Source organism: Stegodyphus dumicola, chromosome 8 (genome assembly GCF_044657685.1).
Source record: "Stegodyphus dumicola isolate Sdum_Otavi_A_Nest chromosome 8, ASM4465768v1".
Classification (NCBI taxonomy): Eukaryota; Metazoa; Arthropoda; class Arachnida; order Araneae; family Eresidae; genus Stegodyphus; species Stegodyphus dumicola.
In genome coordinates this window covers 152,220,770-152,236,857 of record NC_140775.1, presented here as the reverse complement: position 1 = coordinate 152,236,857, position 16,088 = coordinate 152,220,770, and the positions used below count along the sequence as shown (strand labels likewise).

At 29.6% G+C, this 16,088-nt stretch overlaps 1 protein-coding gene across 1 annotated transcript; it reads left to right on the top strand.

Moving 5' to 3' along the window:
* Positions 1–889: 889 nt before the first annotated feature.
* Positions 890–7,165, top strand: LOC118182040 (uncharacterized). Its single transcript, XM_085822596.1, has 4 exons — positions 890–1,103; positions 1,886–1,993; positions 2,502–2,689; positions 3,808–7,165. Exons 1-4 carry the CDS (start codon positions 1,057–1,059, stop codon positions 3,984–3,986), a joined length of 522 nt encoding a protein of 173 aa, XP_085678722.1. The 5' UTR covers positions 890–1,056; the 3' UTR covers positions 3,987–7,165.
* Positions 7,166–16,088: the final 8,923 nt, after the last annotated feature.

Genomic DNA, 16,088 nt, shown 5'->3' with positions numbered 1-16,088 from the left:
AAGTTAATCCTGAAAGTATTAGAAGAATCATAAGGGCACAAGGATAAAATAGGCGATCAACAAGAAGGAAATACATTGTCAACAAGAATACAATGAAAATACGCTTACCATTGATAAGCAAAGATATATCGTATTGGAACAATGTTGTTTGAAGACAAGTGAAAATTTAATATTTTAGTGTCTGATCGACGAATTACTAAGTGGCGAAAGCCGAATGGAAAATTGGATAGATTTCGCTGCCTCTAATACGGGATACTAATAATGGGAAATTTAGTTCTTACAGAAAATAATGCGCCTCAGAGCTAATATATAAATATTCTTAACATAAACCCGAAAGCAAATGAAAAGTTCTATGAGAATAACGATCCTAAATGTACAGGGCTAACTGTTCGCTTGTGGTTATTATATAGCTGTCCTGAATTGATCAAAATTCCTCCACGTTGTCCAGACTTAAATCCTATCGAAAATGAATGGAGTGAGTCGGAGACAAGAATAATGAAATATGGTATTTCCTCGAAAGGTCTACTAAAAGCAATTATTGCTGAGATTTGGATAAATTGGAACATTATTACATGTAAAAATTAGTTGAAGCGAATGCTGCAGATAAAATTGAAAAACACAAACAAAACGAATGTGAGCTATTGCAGTTACTGAAACAGGAATAAAGCCACAATTAAAAGTGCGAAGAAAACGGAATATTAGTAGTTCGTAATATTCTTATTTTCTCAGCATATTTGGTATTCTTTGTTCTATAGTACGGGTAATACCAACCTGCAAAATTGGACAGACCGATTTATTCCCCCTTTAGTTCCTTGTACCAAAGAATCTATAGTGAGAAGAAGTCAAGCTTCGACTGCACAGCAACGCCACGAAGAAAAACTGAGTCTAAAATGTGTCTTTTTTGACAACTTTACAGGCGTAAATTCAGGTTCTCTGAAATTCATTCACGCATGCGCGCTAGAGCCAGAGAGTTTGTCAACAACATCGTAGAAGTCGTCATAGCGCGCCATATTGAACGCTAAGCACGAGGATTTCAGCAATTTTGAACATTTGGAAATGGAAAAAAATAATGAATCACGCTCTAGTGATCCTGCGTGTGAAAGGTACGTAAAAATATTTAATTCTTATACCTTTTCATAGTAGAATTATTTTTTAATTACCAGAGTTATGTTCAAATCCATTCCATAACATGGGATGGTAATCAAATATCATGTAATGAACGATTATTAATTAAGTTGGCATTAAAAAAGTTAAAAGTTTCATTGGAACATTTTATTGAAAAATTATAATTCCTACTGTTAAAGAAATCAGAAGTATTTCGAAAAATCTCTATCAAAGCTTCTTACGCAAAATTAGTATATTTGTATATAATTGCGAGGATAAAATCAAGCAATCATGGATGATTTACTATGATTGCTAATGAAAATTATTTCAGTTCTTCATATCCGATCTTTCCTGCAGTTATATGTAATGTATATTGCAACTTCTTCTATTTTCGTTTAACCAGGTATCAATTTTTTAGTTCATGATATTTTCTAATTCTATACATTGAGCATTATTTATAATCAAAGAATCTTTATAATAAACTATTCACAGATATCATTTTTTTGCTACTAAGAACTGCAATATTATCCCAATTTTTAATTATTTTTTAAATTAATTTTTTAATAATTTTTCCAGTTTTAAAAATAAAATTATTAAAGTAAATTAGCTGCATAATTCTGGTGTCATGATATTCATTGGCTCTTTTTTATTTTATTTCAACCTTGCAACTTAAATGTATTCTGTAAATTAATTATTAAATATCCATATTTTATTTTTATATTCAATTTTTATATATTCTGTACTGATGTGATTTAAATCTTTATAATAATAATTCATTTAGGTTAAATGATCCTTCACCAAAGGCTTATGTGCGTTGTGTGGTGTGTAATGCCAATTCTTGGTATTTTCCTGAAAGAAAATTCTTTCGGTTTCCTAAAAATCCAGAGAGGTAAAAATTTAATTTTTATTTTAAGTTATAAGTATTTAAAATGCATGAAAATAAGTACAGTATGACAGATGAAGAAATTTTTTTAACTTTCTGTTATTTAAAAAAATTATTCCTTTTCAAATGAAAACGTTATATTCATTAACATACTTTGTGTGATATTCAATGTTGCCTTATCTGTTTAGCCTAATTATATATACAATAGTAATAAAATATTTATGTAAATATTACAAAATCGTAGAAGCATTAGTTGAATATATGCATCAGCTAAAATGAATTTTTTCATAAGCAGAATGCTTAAAAATTTAACATTAGTTTGAGTAAAATGCATAAATATTAATTTTTTTGTACATAAATTAGTACTTAAATGTTATCTACATGTCAAATTTCTGGAAAAACTAAAATATGTATTTGTTTTGCACAGTAATAAGTTACATTTTAAATGAATGCTTAAAACTAGTGTTCCCTGTGTAAAGTAGGTGTAAATTTCATGTTGTTTTAACTTTTATAGATCAGCACAATGGCTTGAAGCATGTAGAATTTACTTGATTGGACGTGACAAGGAAATATTAAAGAAGCCACCTTCTCTTTTATATCGAAGTCGTCTTTGTTCCGCACATTTTGAAGACAATGCATATTCCACAACTAAGAAGCATTTTTTGCATTCGAGTGCTAAACCAACAAAATTTGGTGAAACAGGTATGCATTAATTTCAAGTTTATATATTTCAAAAATTTTTAAAAATTTAACCTCTTATATATTGTACTGATCAACAACTTACTATGTTATCTTAGAAAGAGAGTAGTCTGCTGTCTTTAAAAAGAGTGATAAATCTTTTTCTGAAGGATAATTTAGTTTAATCTCCCACAGAAATTTCATTTGTTTACATAAATAATATAACTTATTTATTATGAAAGGACTCTTCTGCTGTTTCTTACATAGTCAATTTTGGTATGAGAGAATGTAAAGTAACCCTTTTTTAAAATCCATTAAATTTTCCTTAGTAAATCCTTTATGGATATAGCAGAATGTTCTTAGAATATGATGTAGCAGAATATATTTACGCAAAGTATAATTTTAGGCTTTGAATCAGATTTACAAACTCAGGATAAATAAAATTAACGATAATTAAAAATAAAATTAAAACTTCGGCTAATCTTTGGAATATGGTAACTGGTAGTTTGGCGACATTTTGGTAAGGCGATAAAGTTTACTAGCTAGGACTTTAGCAGTGTAAATGGATAAAGTCAAGAGTGTATGCAATGCCATTTTTGTGCAATTCTGTGATGTTTTTTTAAGTCAAAATAGATCGACGTATACATGGATGATACCGTGTATGTGCAATTCTTAACGCTGCAAGCAGTGGGCGATTCTGCACTTTCTCCCAATTTCGCACCTAATCTTCGTGATGATTAAGCACTTTTGTTCCATAAAAGTTCTAGCATAAGCGTAATTCGGTTAGCAAATTGTTGGAAAAAAATGTTGAGTAGTAAAAAAAAAAAAAAAAAAAAAAAAAAAAAAAAAAAAAAAAAAAACATGCCTTTACTTTGTCAAAACAAAATGGCGTCCAAAAAAAAAAAAATAAAAAAAACAACTAGCAGGGTTGGTCGCCAAAAAATCGCCAAGTTACCATAATCCGAAGATTAACCAAAACTTCTTTTCTTAAAACTAAATGTCAAACCGTGTTAAAGGTTAGTTAAATATTTATTTGTTTAGAGATGAAATATTCATAAAATAATTAATTGATAATGATTATATTATGAATTATTATGCATTAGTCGTGTTATATATATATAAATTTTCTTTTTCCTTCCTAGCTGATGAGCTGTCCAGAAACGACAGAGTTGTAAATGTTCATCGGCTGTCTATGAAGTTGTGCTCGAAATTGCAGCAGCATGCAATCAGTATCGATGATAATTCAAGTCCTTTGGCAGAAACAGATTCTGGCACTTCACAAACAGATTCTGGCTCCCAAATATTCAGAAAATATTTTTAATTTAAATAAAACTTTAAAGCGATTTCAATTTTTATTATAGCAAAGTATATTTACATTAAATTTAAACCACAGGAAATAATTTATAAAATCACAATACTAGCTTGGGGAGCAAGTGTGTTGACGTCAGAGAAAACTCTCTGGTAAAAGATCAGTAATAAATCAATTTTCATTCAAAAATTTCGGAAAGAAGAAAAAAAAAATTCCAAAATTGGTGGTTTCAGGGCACGACCACCGCGCGTCAAAGGATTTAGGCATTATATAGAAACAGAAAAATCCTTAACTGTCAACTTCTTCAAAATCTCTGATAATAATTTCTTCTAGATTGAATTCATTGTTTCATTAGTTATGTATTACAAGGCTTTGTCCATGAAAATTGAATAATAGAGAATATTAAAACTGCTCATTTTTGTTAGAAGTGACCTCAAAACATGTAGGAAATTCATTTATTGATAGCTTGTATGTTTGTCTTTCGAGACAGTTCTTTTTTCTGGTTAGGAAATTTGTTCATCGTGAAACATATTTGTAACCTGAGGTTCCACTATGCATTGAGCTGTGTTATGCTAATAAATTTTGACAATAACAATGTTTATTTTTTTTTTTTTTAATTTACATGTGAAAAAAATTCTGAATGCTGTATTTGCTAACATTGCATCCTGCTCTGTATTTTCTTCTCAAGTTTTTTTTTCAACGTATTTAGACATGTAATTTATAGCTATATACAAAGTATAGAGAGATAAAAAAGTGCATTATGTAACTTAAAAGAATACAGTAGACGCTGCTTATTGTGGTCATGGTTAATGTTATTAATTGGATATTGTCATCGATGTGGTGAAGTCTCACTCATTTGTATATGAAAACTTGGAAAATACTTTGTTTATCGTGATCAACAATTCAGTTAATATTGTTTATTTTGATCAACAATTTAGTTAATATGTCCAGATTCATACAGAATGGATTTTTAAAATTTAACATTGCCAAATTAGATTAAAATAGATTTTAAAAAATTGTCAGGTGACACGGAAATGTTGCGAAGTGTGAGATTAGGTTTCCAAACACCTTGATTTCAACTTTAGTCATTTATTTAAAATCAGGTTTAAAAAAACAACAACTTTAGTTTGACGTATCCTATGAGGAACTCTATTGATTTTAAGAACAATCACACATAAGTCCTTTCTTTTTCAGAAGCCCCTCCCCCCCCCAAAAAAAAAAATCCTGAAAACACTGATGGCAAATAATGGTTGCATTTTTGCTTAATTTTACACTGGCAGTCTTCAAACAAAAGATGCATTTTTAATTTTAAGATTACGTGTACAGAAGCAGTAAAATAATATCCAGGAACATTATGAGCAGTTCACAAACATATTTTTGCATTTTCTAATTAAAATGCTGTGAAAATACTTGTGTTCTTGATATTTTTTAATTAAATTAGTTAAATTCCATTTTCATTCTGAAGTGCTTTTTTAAAATTAATGTTATTATTCTGCTAATATTATGAAAATAGATATGAAAAAACATGATCACATTAAGTGGCACCTACTATGCAGTGATTTGAAAGTAATATTTGTATGTCTTCTTTGAAAATGTAGTATTTTAATTATTGTTACACCGCTTCATGTGTTCTTTTAAAACTGCTAAATTAATCACTGAATAAATTATAAATAACCATTTGCTTATTACCTTATAAAGTTAGAATTATCTTAAGCAGTATTTCTCACAAATTCTAAAGCATGATGAACAGGAAAGTCTTTGAACTAATATAAAAATGTGCAGAGGTTTTCAGATAGTTTTTAAGTTACATTTTAGGATTGGTAAACAAAGAATAATCTTATCACATATCTTACTTCTTTTCCTTTCAATATGAAATACTTTGTGAAGTGCATAATAGGAAATTTATTGCTACAGTATCTCATTCTATACAAAAAGATTCCATTATTTGAGATTTTATAATAAAAATTTTCTTCTTTTACTAGTTATGCAAATCATTTGAAAATTATCTTAATACAAAATGCATACCAAGCCATTTTTTATGGATAATATATTAAGATATTGTTTTCCATGTAGATGCTTTTATTTGTGATTTGATGAATGGAAATGCATTATACTGCTCAGACCCCTCAGTTGATGATTTTTCTCATACTCTTACAAATGTGCAGTTTTAAGATTCCTGCATTCAGCACGTTAAAAGATATATTTATTGACATTTTTATGAAAATTTGCAGCATTGCTGTAAGCATTGAATAATGGTGCTTTAACATCATGCATTATTATCATTGGTATAGATTGATTTAGTTTGCTTTTCTTTTTGTAAAATATATTTTCTTTTCAAATTTGCCACCCCCTCCTTTTTTGGGGGGAAAGCAAACAATGAATTTAATATGGAAAATAATCCCAAAATTTTCACATTCTCTCAAAACTGTTTTTAGTAGCCATAAGTGACAAATTCAGATTGTTTCCAAAACAATATTGACTGAATCTAAAATTTTCAGTCAGATATTGAATGTTTCTTAAAGAACTAACATAGATTGTTTGTTATTATATAGAAGTTATTTTTTAACTATTATCTCTTAATCTCTAATATGTGCTCCTAAACATTGGGTATTACAGAGTTTATTATTTTATGAAAATTACTAATTTACAGAAATATGACATGTGTGAGATCTAAGTATTTAAATTTCAGAATAATTTGATTTCTAAAAGATATATTATTGTTGTAGTTTCTGCCATTAAAGCTATGCTAAGAATATATGTTAGTATACATTCTTAGCATAGCTTTAATGGTTTCTCTCCTTTTTTTGTCTTTGCTATTTTTTCTGTATGATAAATCTAAAATTTTATATATCTCTAAAACAAAAATTTATGAATATTTTACCAAATTTTTTGTTTAAATAGTAGAAAAAAGAATTTCTAATAAAACACATAAATTACAATAAAATTTTAAAATGTATTATTCTTAAAAAACACGAAAATAATGTCATCTAATTATTGTTATACTGTGTTAATTGATATATCTTTAAAAGTTAGCTCAGAGAAAACTTATTTGAAACAAAAGAGGGAAAAAGATTTTATCAGCGATTGTATGAAAAATCATACATTTGCTTGTTATATATTATGTCATAGTGATTTGATAATTGTGTATCTTAGTATGAAATTTTGTGTAAATAAATTTTTTAATATCTTAATTTATATGTGTTGTCTTTATTTCTTTCAAGCTGAATAAGCAAAAATCTTTAATAAAATTGTATTGAAGAGTGCATCATTTATTTATTTTAAAATTGCTAACGGTTGATATGTATTTCAGACTATTAAATATATAGCCTTTGTGTGCTTTGCCATATCTCAGTAATTCTGTCATGTGCAATAACAAACGTTACATTTATTAAATTGCGTACATACGTACTACACGGCATTTAAAATTAAATCATATTTTAAAGCCGTAATTAAACGAAGTATTAAACTAATAGTAACCATTTATGAAATATTTAAGTATTAATATGAATAATTATGAAACGAAAAAAGTGGATGTAAAATAAAAAAATCATATACTGCAAAGCAAAATTTTCAAAAAAAAAATAGTAAAAGCTAATTATCAAATAAAAGATTTACGCTTTCTGCTTCACGAGCGTTTAAAGTAAGATCGATTTTCCGCCTCGACTACACCCTGCGTGTTTGCTTCACCGCATACTGACTTGGATTCGAAATTTGCCTGAGGGCGAGCCAACTGGTTTACATTGTGTCTACGAGAGCTTGCCTTCTTTTCCCCTAGAGATTCTTTGCTTGTACAAAGGAAAGGAAGTATTGTAATAGCGAAACATTTCGGATTTCAACGAAAATATCCATTTTGACCGCTTTCTATTGCATCTGGACGATATTTTTGCGTTACATCTGTACTTACGGACAGAATAAAAGACTCTTTTTCTCAAACTGGATTGTGAAATAGATTTAAAATGGATTCAGAAGAGATTTTTTTATGACGTCTCTACGTACGTGAGTACATATGTAAGCATGTATATTTCGCATAACTCAAAAACGAGTAGTCTCGTAACGTTGAAATTGTGTATATGGGACTACTATAGCATGTAGATGTGTGTCATCCTTTTTGGCTGCTATCAGCCGCACCAAAGTATATAAATATATACCGACTCGGTGAGCATAGATTTTTAGTCTTATACGTTGGTAAATTGTGCATTTTTTGCTTGAAAATTGATTGAATTATGTGATTTTATGTTCCGGTTAAGATTTTTATACCTTTAGTTCATCTGCATGCAATAGTTGTAGAATTATCAACATTTGTAATACTTTAAGTGGCAAGTCAAGTTAATTTTTAATACTTTAAGTGGTAAGCTAACGAACCGTCATTTGTTTACATTTGAAACTCAGTTGAATGGTGAATTAAGTCAGTTTCTGCACCTTCAGTGTCCTTTTTACTGAGTGGGACCAAAAGTAAACTTTCAATTTTGTACACCGAAAAATCTACGTTCTTGCCCGCTAGACGAATTCCTTGCTTTTGTGTAGAAACTCTAATTTTAATTGTAAAAGTTGCCTTCTTTTAACTGTATTTGGTGTTTTATGTTTTTCTCTGTTTCCCAGTTTTTAATGAAGATGTTTTGTGTCTTTATGTATTTGTGCTTTGCCGCGAAGTGAAGATTGAATTAATTGAATGAGCAATAGATCAAAAATGAAATTCGAGGAAATAAGTTTAAATGAATTTTTTCAAAAAAAATTGTATAATTTAATAGGCTATACAAGGAAGTCATGTGATGTCCACATGAGTATTTTTAATAATGCAACTAAATGTTATAAATTAATTTAGAATATAACTAATAATTTTTGGGAAAATTTTTTACCTATTTTGTAATGAAAAAAATATGTTTCTCACACTAAATATTTCGTAACTTCTACAGAATTTTTTAATGATGTTTTATGTTTTTTTTAAACGTCTTTCAGAGTTTTAAAATTTTTAACAATTACTATTAGAAGCAACAATGTACGTAAACCTGAAATTTCGAAAGTGAACTTTTTTTTAAACTCTTTTGTTTTTGCATATTTCAGGTGTTGAGATGCCGACGTGTTAAGGAGACGATTGTGTTGTAAGAGGCCCAAGTAAAGCCTCCGTAACGGCTATAAGAGATTTCATTTATTTGAATATGTGTCTTGTTAAATGAATTTGATAATGAGAGTTCTTCAGCATATTGTATGTTCCGCAAAAGGGGTGACCATATAAGGTATTTCTCCTGCCTTCTTAGCGTGCCGTCGTGGTGTAGTGGTTTGCACGCTGGGCGCGTACCCAGAGGTCCTTAGTTCGATTCCCAGCGAAGGTGTTGCTCATTTTTCATCTTGCCTGCTTACAAAAAAATACCTCATGTCTCTACAACCATTAATGAATTTTACAGCATATTCTATGTTTCGCAAAAGCAATGACCATTAATGAGTTTTACGGCACATTCTATGTTCCGCAATTACCATTAATGACCGAAAAACCGATGACCATTATACCTTTTATCTGTTTTAAGACCCCTTATTGTTTTATTTATTACTGAGAAAAGAATGCGAAAGCTATGCGATTGTTCTTTGAGCTGGTGTATTTTCAGTTCTCGCTAGACGTTAAATTTGAAGAAGTTGTAGAGGTATGAATCTTCTTTGGATATTCCAAGTGGTGAATTTTTTATAAATATTATTCCTCTGTTCAAAACATTCGCGGAAAAATCATGTTATATGCATGAAGCCTGATATAAACTAAGTTTGACTGTTACATGGCGTAGCATACTTCCTATAGAAAAAATACATGAAGTGACATCATCCAGCTGAACACAGTTCAGGTTGTAGTGCAAATGAAGTTAAAGCATCTTTCAACGATTCAACGTGATGTCTCCTTTTCTCCTTTTGAGAAAAGACACTTCACTTTCTTGTCATAAACACATCTCTATCATGTCATAACCCCTTATTTGTCAAATTTTTCGCTCTCGCAACCCGCTGTTCTCTCATATCAAGATGATTTTTGGGGGTCAACATTTTCAGACAATTCAAGCTGCGCAAAACGAAGCGACGGCCAGTCTACGAGAGATATCAAAAGAGGCAATCTACCAAATTTTCCAGGATTGCATGTGTGTTACATCAAATGTGTTTTTTTGCACGGGATATCACTTTGAAATGAATCGTAGTAACATTTTACATTTGAAATAGAATTTTACAAACAATTGTCCGCGATAGGTATGAAAATAAGAGCGTTATTTATTTTGATACAAGAAATTTGAACATAAGAGCATTAATATTATTTCCATAATTTTCAGTCTTTTTTTTTTTTTTTTCCTTTTATTAATTTTCTCTTTCCATCCCTTTTTTTTCTGTGAAAGAAAGAGACAAGAATGTTTACCTTTGAAAACAGAAAAGTGCAATATCCGATGCAAATATTAATTGTGTGATCTTTAAAGCAAAAGGTATTCACCTAATACATACTAAAGAATTATTTATGAAAATGATGAATTGAGACAGACGAATTCTTGTCAAGTAATTCATTTGGAATTTTTGTAATATTTTAAAACTCATTTCCAATCCAAATCGGTTAAAAATGTGTTAATAGCTGTGAATACTATTTTCGTTTTTCCCGACTAGTAATTACTTTTATCTGCCTACGCATTACAGTGAAACTGTCAGTTTTTGTGCAGCATTTTTTTGCATCGAAATAGAGTTCTGTAGTGTAACTTTTACATTCAAATTAAACAACCAAATTTTAATTTTAGACAATAAATGAAACTTCTTACTTTTTTTTCTGTACCTAACTTTACTCACAGAATATCAGTTTAGAATCTAAGTCCAAGATAAATTTTGCCAGTTTAGAGTCCCACAGACGTCCGCCCATTTCCTTCCCAAGATAAAACAATCCGGATATTTACATGTCCTTAGAAAAGTTCATTGACATATTCTTGTCACTCGTTCTCTTCCGCTCTAATCAAAATTAAAATGCTAAAACAAGTTTTAGTATTTTTTGAACAAAAGCCTGCATTTAGGAAACAGATACCTAACGAACATAAATAATAAAAGCACTTAATTGCAGTATAACTCACACAAAATCCACCGTCTCCGCATTAAATTAGTACAGATACACAAATTCTACTTTTTTTGCCAAGACTAGTTTATAGATTCTTTAATCAAACTCTTGAATGTCATGTCCCTTAGTGCTGTGGTCTAAATTAAAACCCTAAAACCTTCCCAATACTAACCAAGGGTTTAAAGCTGCGAAACTTTGTTTTGCGACTTCGCTAGCGGCAGTATACGTTACCGGAGTGAATGTTTTCGGAGGACATTTTGCATGCGTCATTTGAGTAATTCCAGTGTGTTTGGAAATTTCCTTCGTAAAAGCAGCCTGCTTCTTGAAATAAAGTCTTCATGTACTTTGCTATGATTCATTAAACTATCAACCCTTAAATAACTCAGCTAGTAACTATCAGTTATCAGAGTCATGGGATCCATCAGGTGATCGGATAAGGTTACTGAATATCGGAAGTTCATCCAATGTTTCACTGAATAGAATAGTACGAGTTTTCAAATTATTCATCCAAAGAATATTTCAATTTTTCTTGGGAAAATTTCCACGCTGGCATTATTTCTAAGACATATATTTGTGCTGTACTGGTGGTCGGATGGTTAAGAACAATGAATACTGATATTTCGAGCCAGCATCAAACGGCCTGGCTGCATAATTGTGTTTTCGGCGTGGAAAGTCCTCTACGAAGGCATCCTTCCCTTTAGGCAGATAGTTCCGTGTGTTTTATCATATACAAATGACCTAATGCAATAATATAAGATAGAAAATCCTCAAACCCTGCTGCGAAAAACCTAAGCTAGCCTAGTCCTATCACCATACTCTCTACCAGAAGAACATATCTAGAATTTCTTAACAATTTTTTTCAAATCTACATGTTCGTAAAATTTAGTGTTTCCCTAGGAGTTTAGATCTCCATTTCCCCCAGAAAATAAAATGATTTTTTTTTGTTGTTATATTTTGCCAGAAATTAAAGAATTCCCCAGACTTTGACACGAAACTTAAATTTAATGGTAAGCAAGAATTTTTGTTGAAGAGAGCGAAATAAGATCTCGCAGTTTAGAGTTGCGCCTTACTGAAAATAAAAAGCTATCTGCTTCAAGCTGACAAATGAAACAAATGACAATAGACTAAAAAATGAAATGCGATTATTAGAAACTACGGAACTGTATTCTTTGGAGAAGAAGCTCTTTTTGCCCTAGTATGTTACTCATATGTGTTCTCATATGCCTTGTGTTACTCATATGAACTGAATTTCGGAGAGCACTTTAACGCACAACTTAAAAAGAAAAGTCAATGTAATATTAGAGTATATAATTAAATAGATTTGCTTACATCTTCTAAAGTTTCATTGTATGTATGTATTCAAAATAAAGCAAAACAAATTTAAATTAATTAATTAAAACATTTAAAATCCATTTCACACACACAAATCATATGCAGTAATTAAAATCCAAAAGAGCCATATGCAATAATATAAAAACAGAAGCACAGTGGTAAATTGTATGAAAGGTGAAAAAAAAAAATGTTAAAACCAAAAAGGAAAATGGGAAAAAAGTAATTGACACTTTAAAACTATAAATAATCTTAAAAATCTAAAAACATTTGGAGTCGACTGAGTCTAAAAACAAATTATATAAATCTAATAATTTAAGACATCAAAACTAATAACTTTTAAACATTGGATACAAAAAATAAATAAATAAATAAATAAAATAAAAAGAATAGTTAAGATAAAAAGAATAGTTAGTTGTTCTTAAATCTGTAATATTAGAGCAACAGCTGTTTTGAAATCAAAAATTAATTCGGCATGCCCAGTAGGAGCTGAGTTTAACCCTAGCATATGAGTAATAAAATTAAATTAATAACAAATTTTAATCTAATTAATAATGTAAAATAATCAGAAACTTCTAACGTAACCTTAAAACGGTGTAGTAAAAACGAATAATTTGTAAAAGGGAAAAAAATATCGAATTGCCTAGATTAGCAATCTGAAATGCAAACACAAATGCCACACAAATATTGATAAAAAATTAAGCCCAAAAAATGTTTTAAAAAAAAGTTTAAATTAATTAAATTTCTAATTTCGGTGATCGAGAAAAGTTGTAGCACTTAGTGTAAAAATATTTTCGAAAAAATGGCAAAAAATAATTTCAAAGAAGTTAAAAAAATTATTGTAGTGATTATAAGATAAATTCAAAAACTAAATCAATAAATAAACGCATGGTTTTAAAAGCGTGATGAGGATAAGACACTGTTTATTCACCACGAGCACACTTGTGAACAATCTTAGAGATGTAAACGAGAATTCTACTTAACGGTTACAAATTATAGGCAATCTAAAAGAAAAAATCTGATGTGTACACCACATGACTTCCTTGTACGGAATATTAAATTATACGCATTTTTTTCTTGCATTTCATTTAAACTTATTGGATTGAATTAAATCTACTTCGCCGATAGCGCATAAACCACAACAGAATAAATGCATTCTTTAAAATTCTCTCTAGTATTTGTTTACCATAGCGACACTCTGGCGCTAGATTCACTTAACAGTATTATATTTCGTTCATATTATATGCCCATCTTGTGTTTGGCGCGTCATAATCATTTCTGGTTTTTGCGCCATAATCACTCACTCACTCACTCGTTCACATTATAACTCATAATGCACAAAATTTATATCATTTAAAGAATAGAATTATCTAATCGTTGTCACATGTTCTATTCAAATACTATAATAAAGTTAGAATGATGTATAAAAGAAATTAAGCAAATAAAACAAAATAGAAACAGTTTTTCACAGACGATTGAGTATTTTTCATTCAATTAATTCAGTTCTCACTTCGCGAGAAGGCAAAAATACATAAAAAGTCAAAATATCTATATTAGAAATTACGAAGTAAATCTTAAACACTTATATCCTCGAAAAAATTCCAGGAAGGATTAAGCATGATTTAATTCGCAATAATAAATGAAGGAATTATCTTTGTTGTTGCGAAGCTAAGTTTCTCTAGATTGGCAACAAATCCACTAGTCTGCTGTTTCAAATGTAAACAAGCAATGGCCGTCATAAAAGAAAAGGCTTAGCGGCACTTAAACAACTTTAAAATTGTTGATAATTCTAAAAATATTGCATATAGATTTACTAAAGGCATAAAAACCTCAACTGGAAGATAAAAACAACATAATTCAATAATTTTTAAAGCAAAATATGTACAATTTACAAACATGTAAGAGTAAAGAAACTGAGATCACTGAGCCGGATAACAAAGTGGATATATATATATATATATCTATATATCCATATATATATATATATAAACGTATATAAATAAATAAATATATATATATAAATATATATATATATATCCATATATATATATATATATATAAACGTATATAAATAAATAAATAAATATATATATATTTATATATATAAAAATATTTATATTATTATATATATATATATATAAAGGTGACATGTTATATATGTTTGGTGCCGCCGATTGCAACTAAAATACGAGGTGCAAATCTACATGTTATAGCAGTCCTATATACAAAATTTCAGCGTTCTGAGGCTACTCTGTTTTGAGTTATGCGAGATACGTACGTACGTACGTACGCACGTATGTACATACGTTCGTACAGACGCCACGAAAAATTCTCTTCAGAATTAATTTTAAAGCAGTTTTATAATTTTTTTGGAGGAAACGAGTCTTTTATTCTGTCCTTACGTAGAGATATCACGCAAAAACATCGTTAAATTGCATTCGATAGCGGTCAAAATGGATATTTTCGCTGAAATATGCTGCCTGAAACTTTTCGCGATTACAATACTTCCTTTTTACTTCGTACAAGGAAGTAAAAAGGCAGAAAACGATTTGGAAAAAAAAAAAAAAAGTTGTCAAATGTTACACAGAATACTCACTCAAGAGGACTTTCTTGAGACTTAAAAACTGAAGTAGGTTCATAAAAGAGACAAATCATTATTAAACAGTCTAGTCAAAATTAAAACTAATATTAGAACGAATTTTGATGAAAATGCGTAATTCCACTGTGTTAAGAACACCCAGACTATACCGCCATAATGGAGACTATACCATTACATATCGTTATGGAGGGTTTAAGAGTAAGGAAAAACTGCAATTTAAATTGGTGAAAATAATTTTTAAATTGAGAACTCTAGTTTAACTTGCTGTTTTTTGATGAATTTATATGGGATTTTGTTATCTTTTAGCATTTTAATTAATTCTAAGCTGTTTTGTAAAATCATCGCCGTTATTACAAATATTTTTCCTTCTTTTGGTTTGATTAATAATAGTGTCTTTTCTGCAGATGCTGGATTTCCAATAAATTAGTTTAGCTGTTTTGAAATCGAAAAGTCTTTTCTCTTTCTTAGACGTCTTGTTTTCTAATTTCATTGTAATTATTAATATCAGGGGTCGTCAACCCTTAGAACTTCACGGACCACTACATATATAATTTTATATTTGGCAGACCTGTAATATGAATTAAAAAAAAAAGGCAAATACATTTACAATAATAATCAGCAAACTACATAATTTCGTTCACATTGAAAAATTACATGAAAAGTATAAAAATCTTACCTTCTTGTACAGAAAGCTTCACATTTCCATATCACTGAAAAGAAACTTCACAAAAAGCAAGAACAAATCGGCAAAAGCAAAGCAATATCAATAAACTGATAGTTTGACGCCCTCAGTTTTTAATTATTGTAAACATAATAATCATCCTTTACTCAGCAATGGCGCCATCGATCAATAGTTAGGCCAAACAAAAGCTGAAACTTCCAGTGATGCAATTATAAACAAGAATGCAGATGGTTCTCCTAAAAATCCATCAAGTTGCCTATTGAGGCGGAGAAAAACTGTGTTATTAACGACTACAATAACATATGTTTGTAATTCAAAAGGGGAAAAAATATTATCAATATTAGTTCACGCTAATATTCATAACAGCAGCATATCCATGGATGCCAACTCTCTCACTTTCAAATGTCGCTGGATACACTTGCAAAAGTAGCTAAAAAGTCGCTAAAT

Bases quoted from the DNA above. Each gene is read 5' to 3' on its own strand.
- LOC118182040 (XM_085822596.1), top strand. From the start codon at position 1,057: ATGGAAAAAAATAATGAATCACGCTCTAGTGATCCTGCGTGTGAAAG. The intron at 1,104-1,885 runs GTACGTAAAAAT...TAATTCATTTAG, and splicing joins AGTGATCCTGCGTGTGAAAG to GTTAAATGATCCTTCACCAA. The intron at 1,994-2,501 runs GTAAAAATTTAA...TAACTTTTATAG, and splicing joins TTTCCTAAAAATCCAGAGAG to ATCAGCACAATGGCTTGAAG.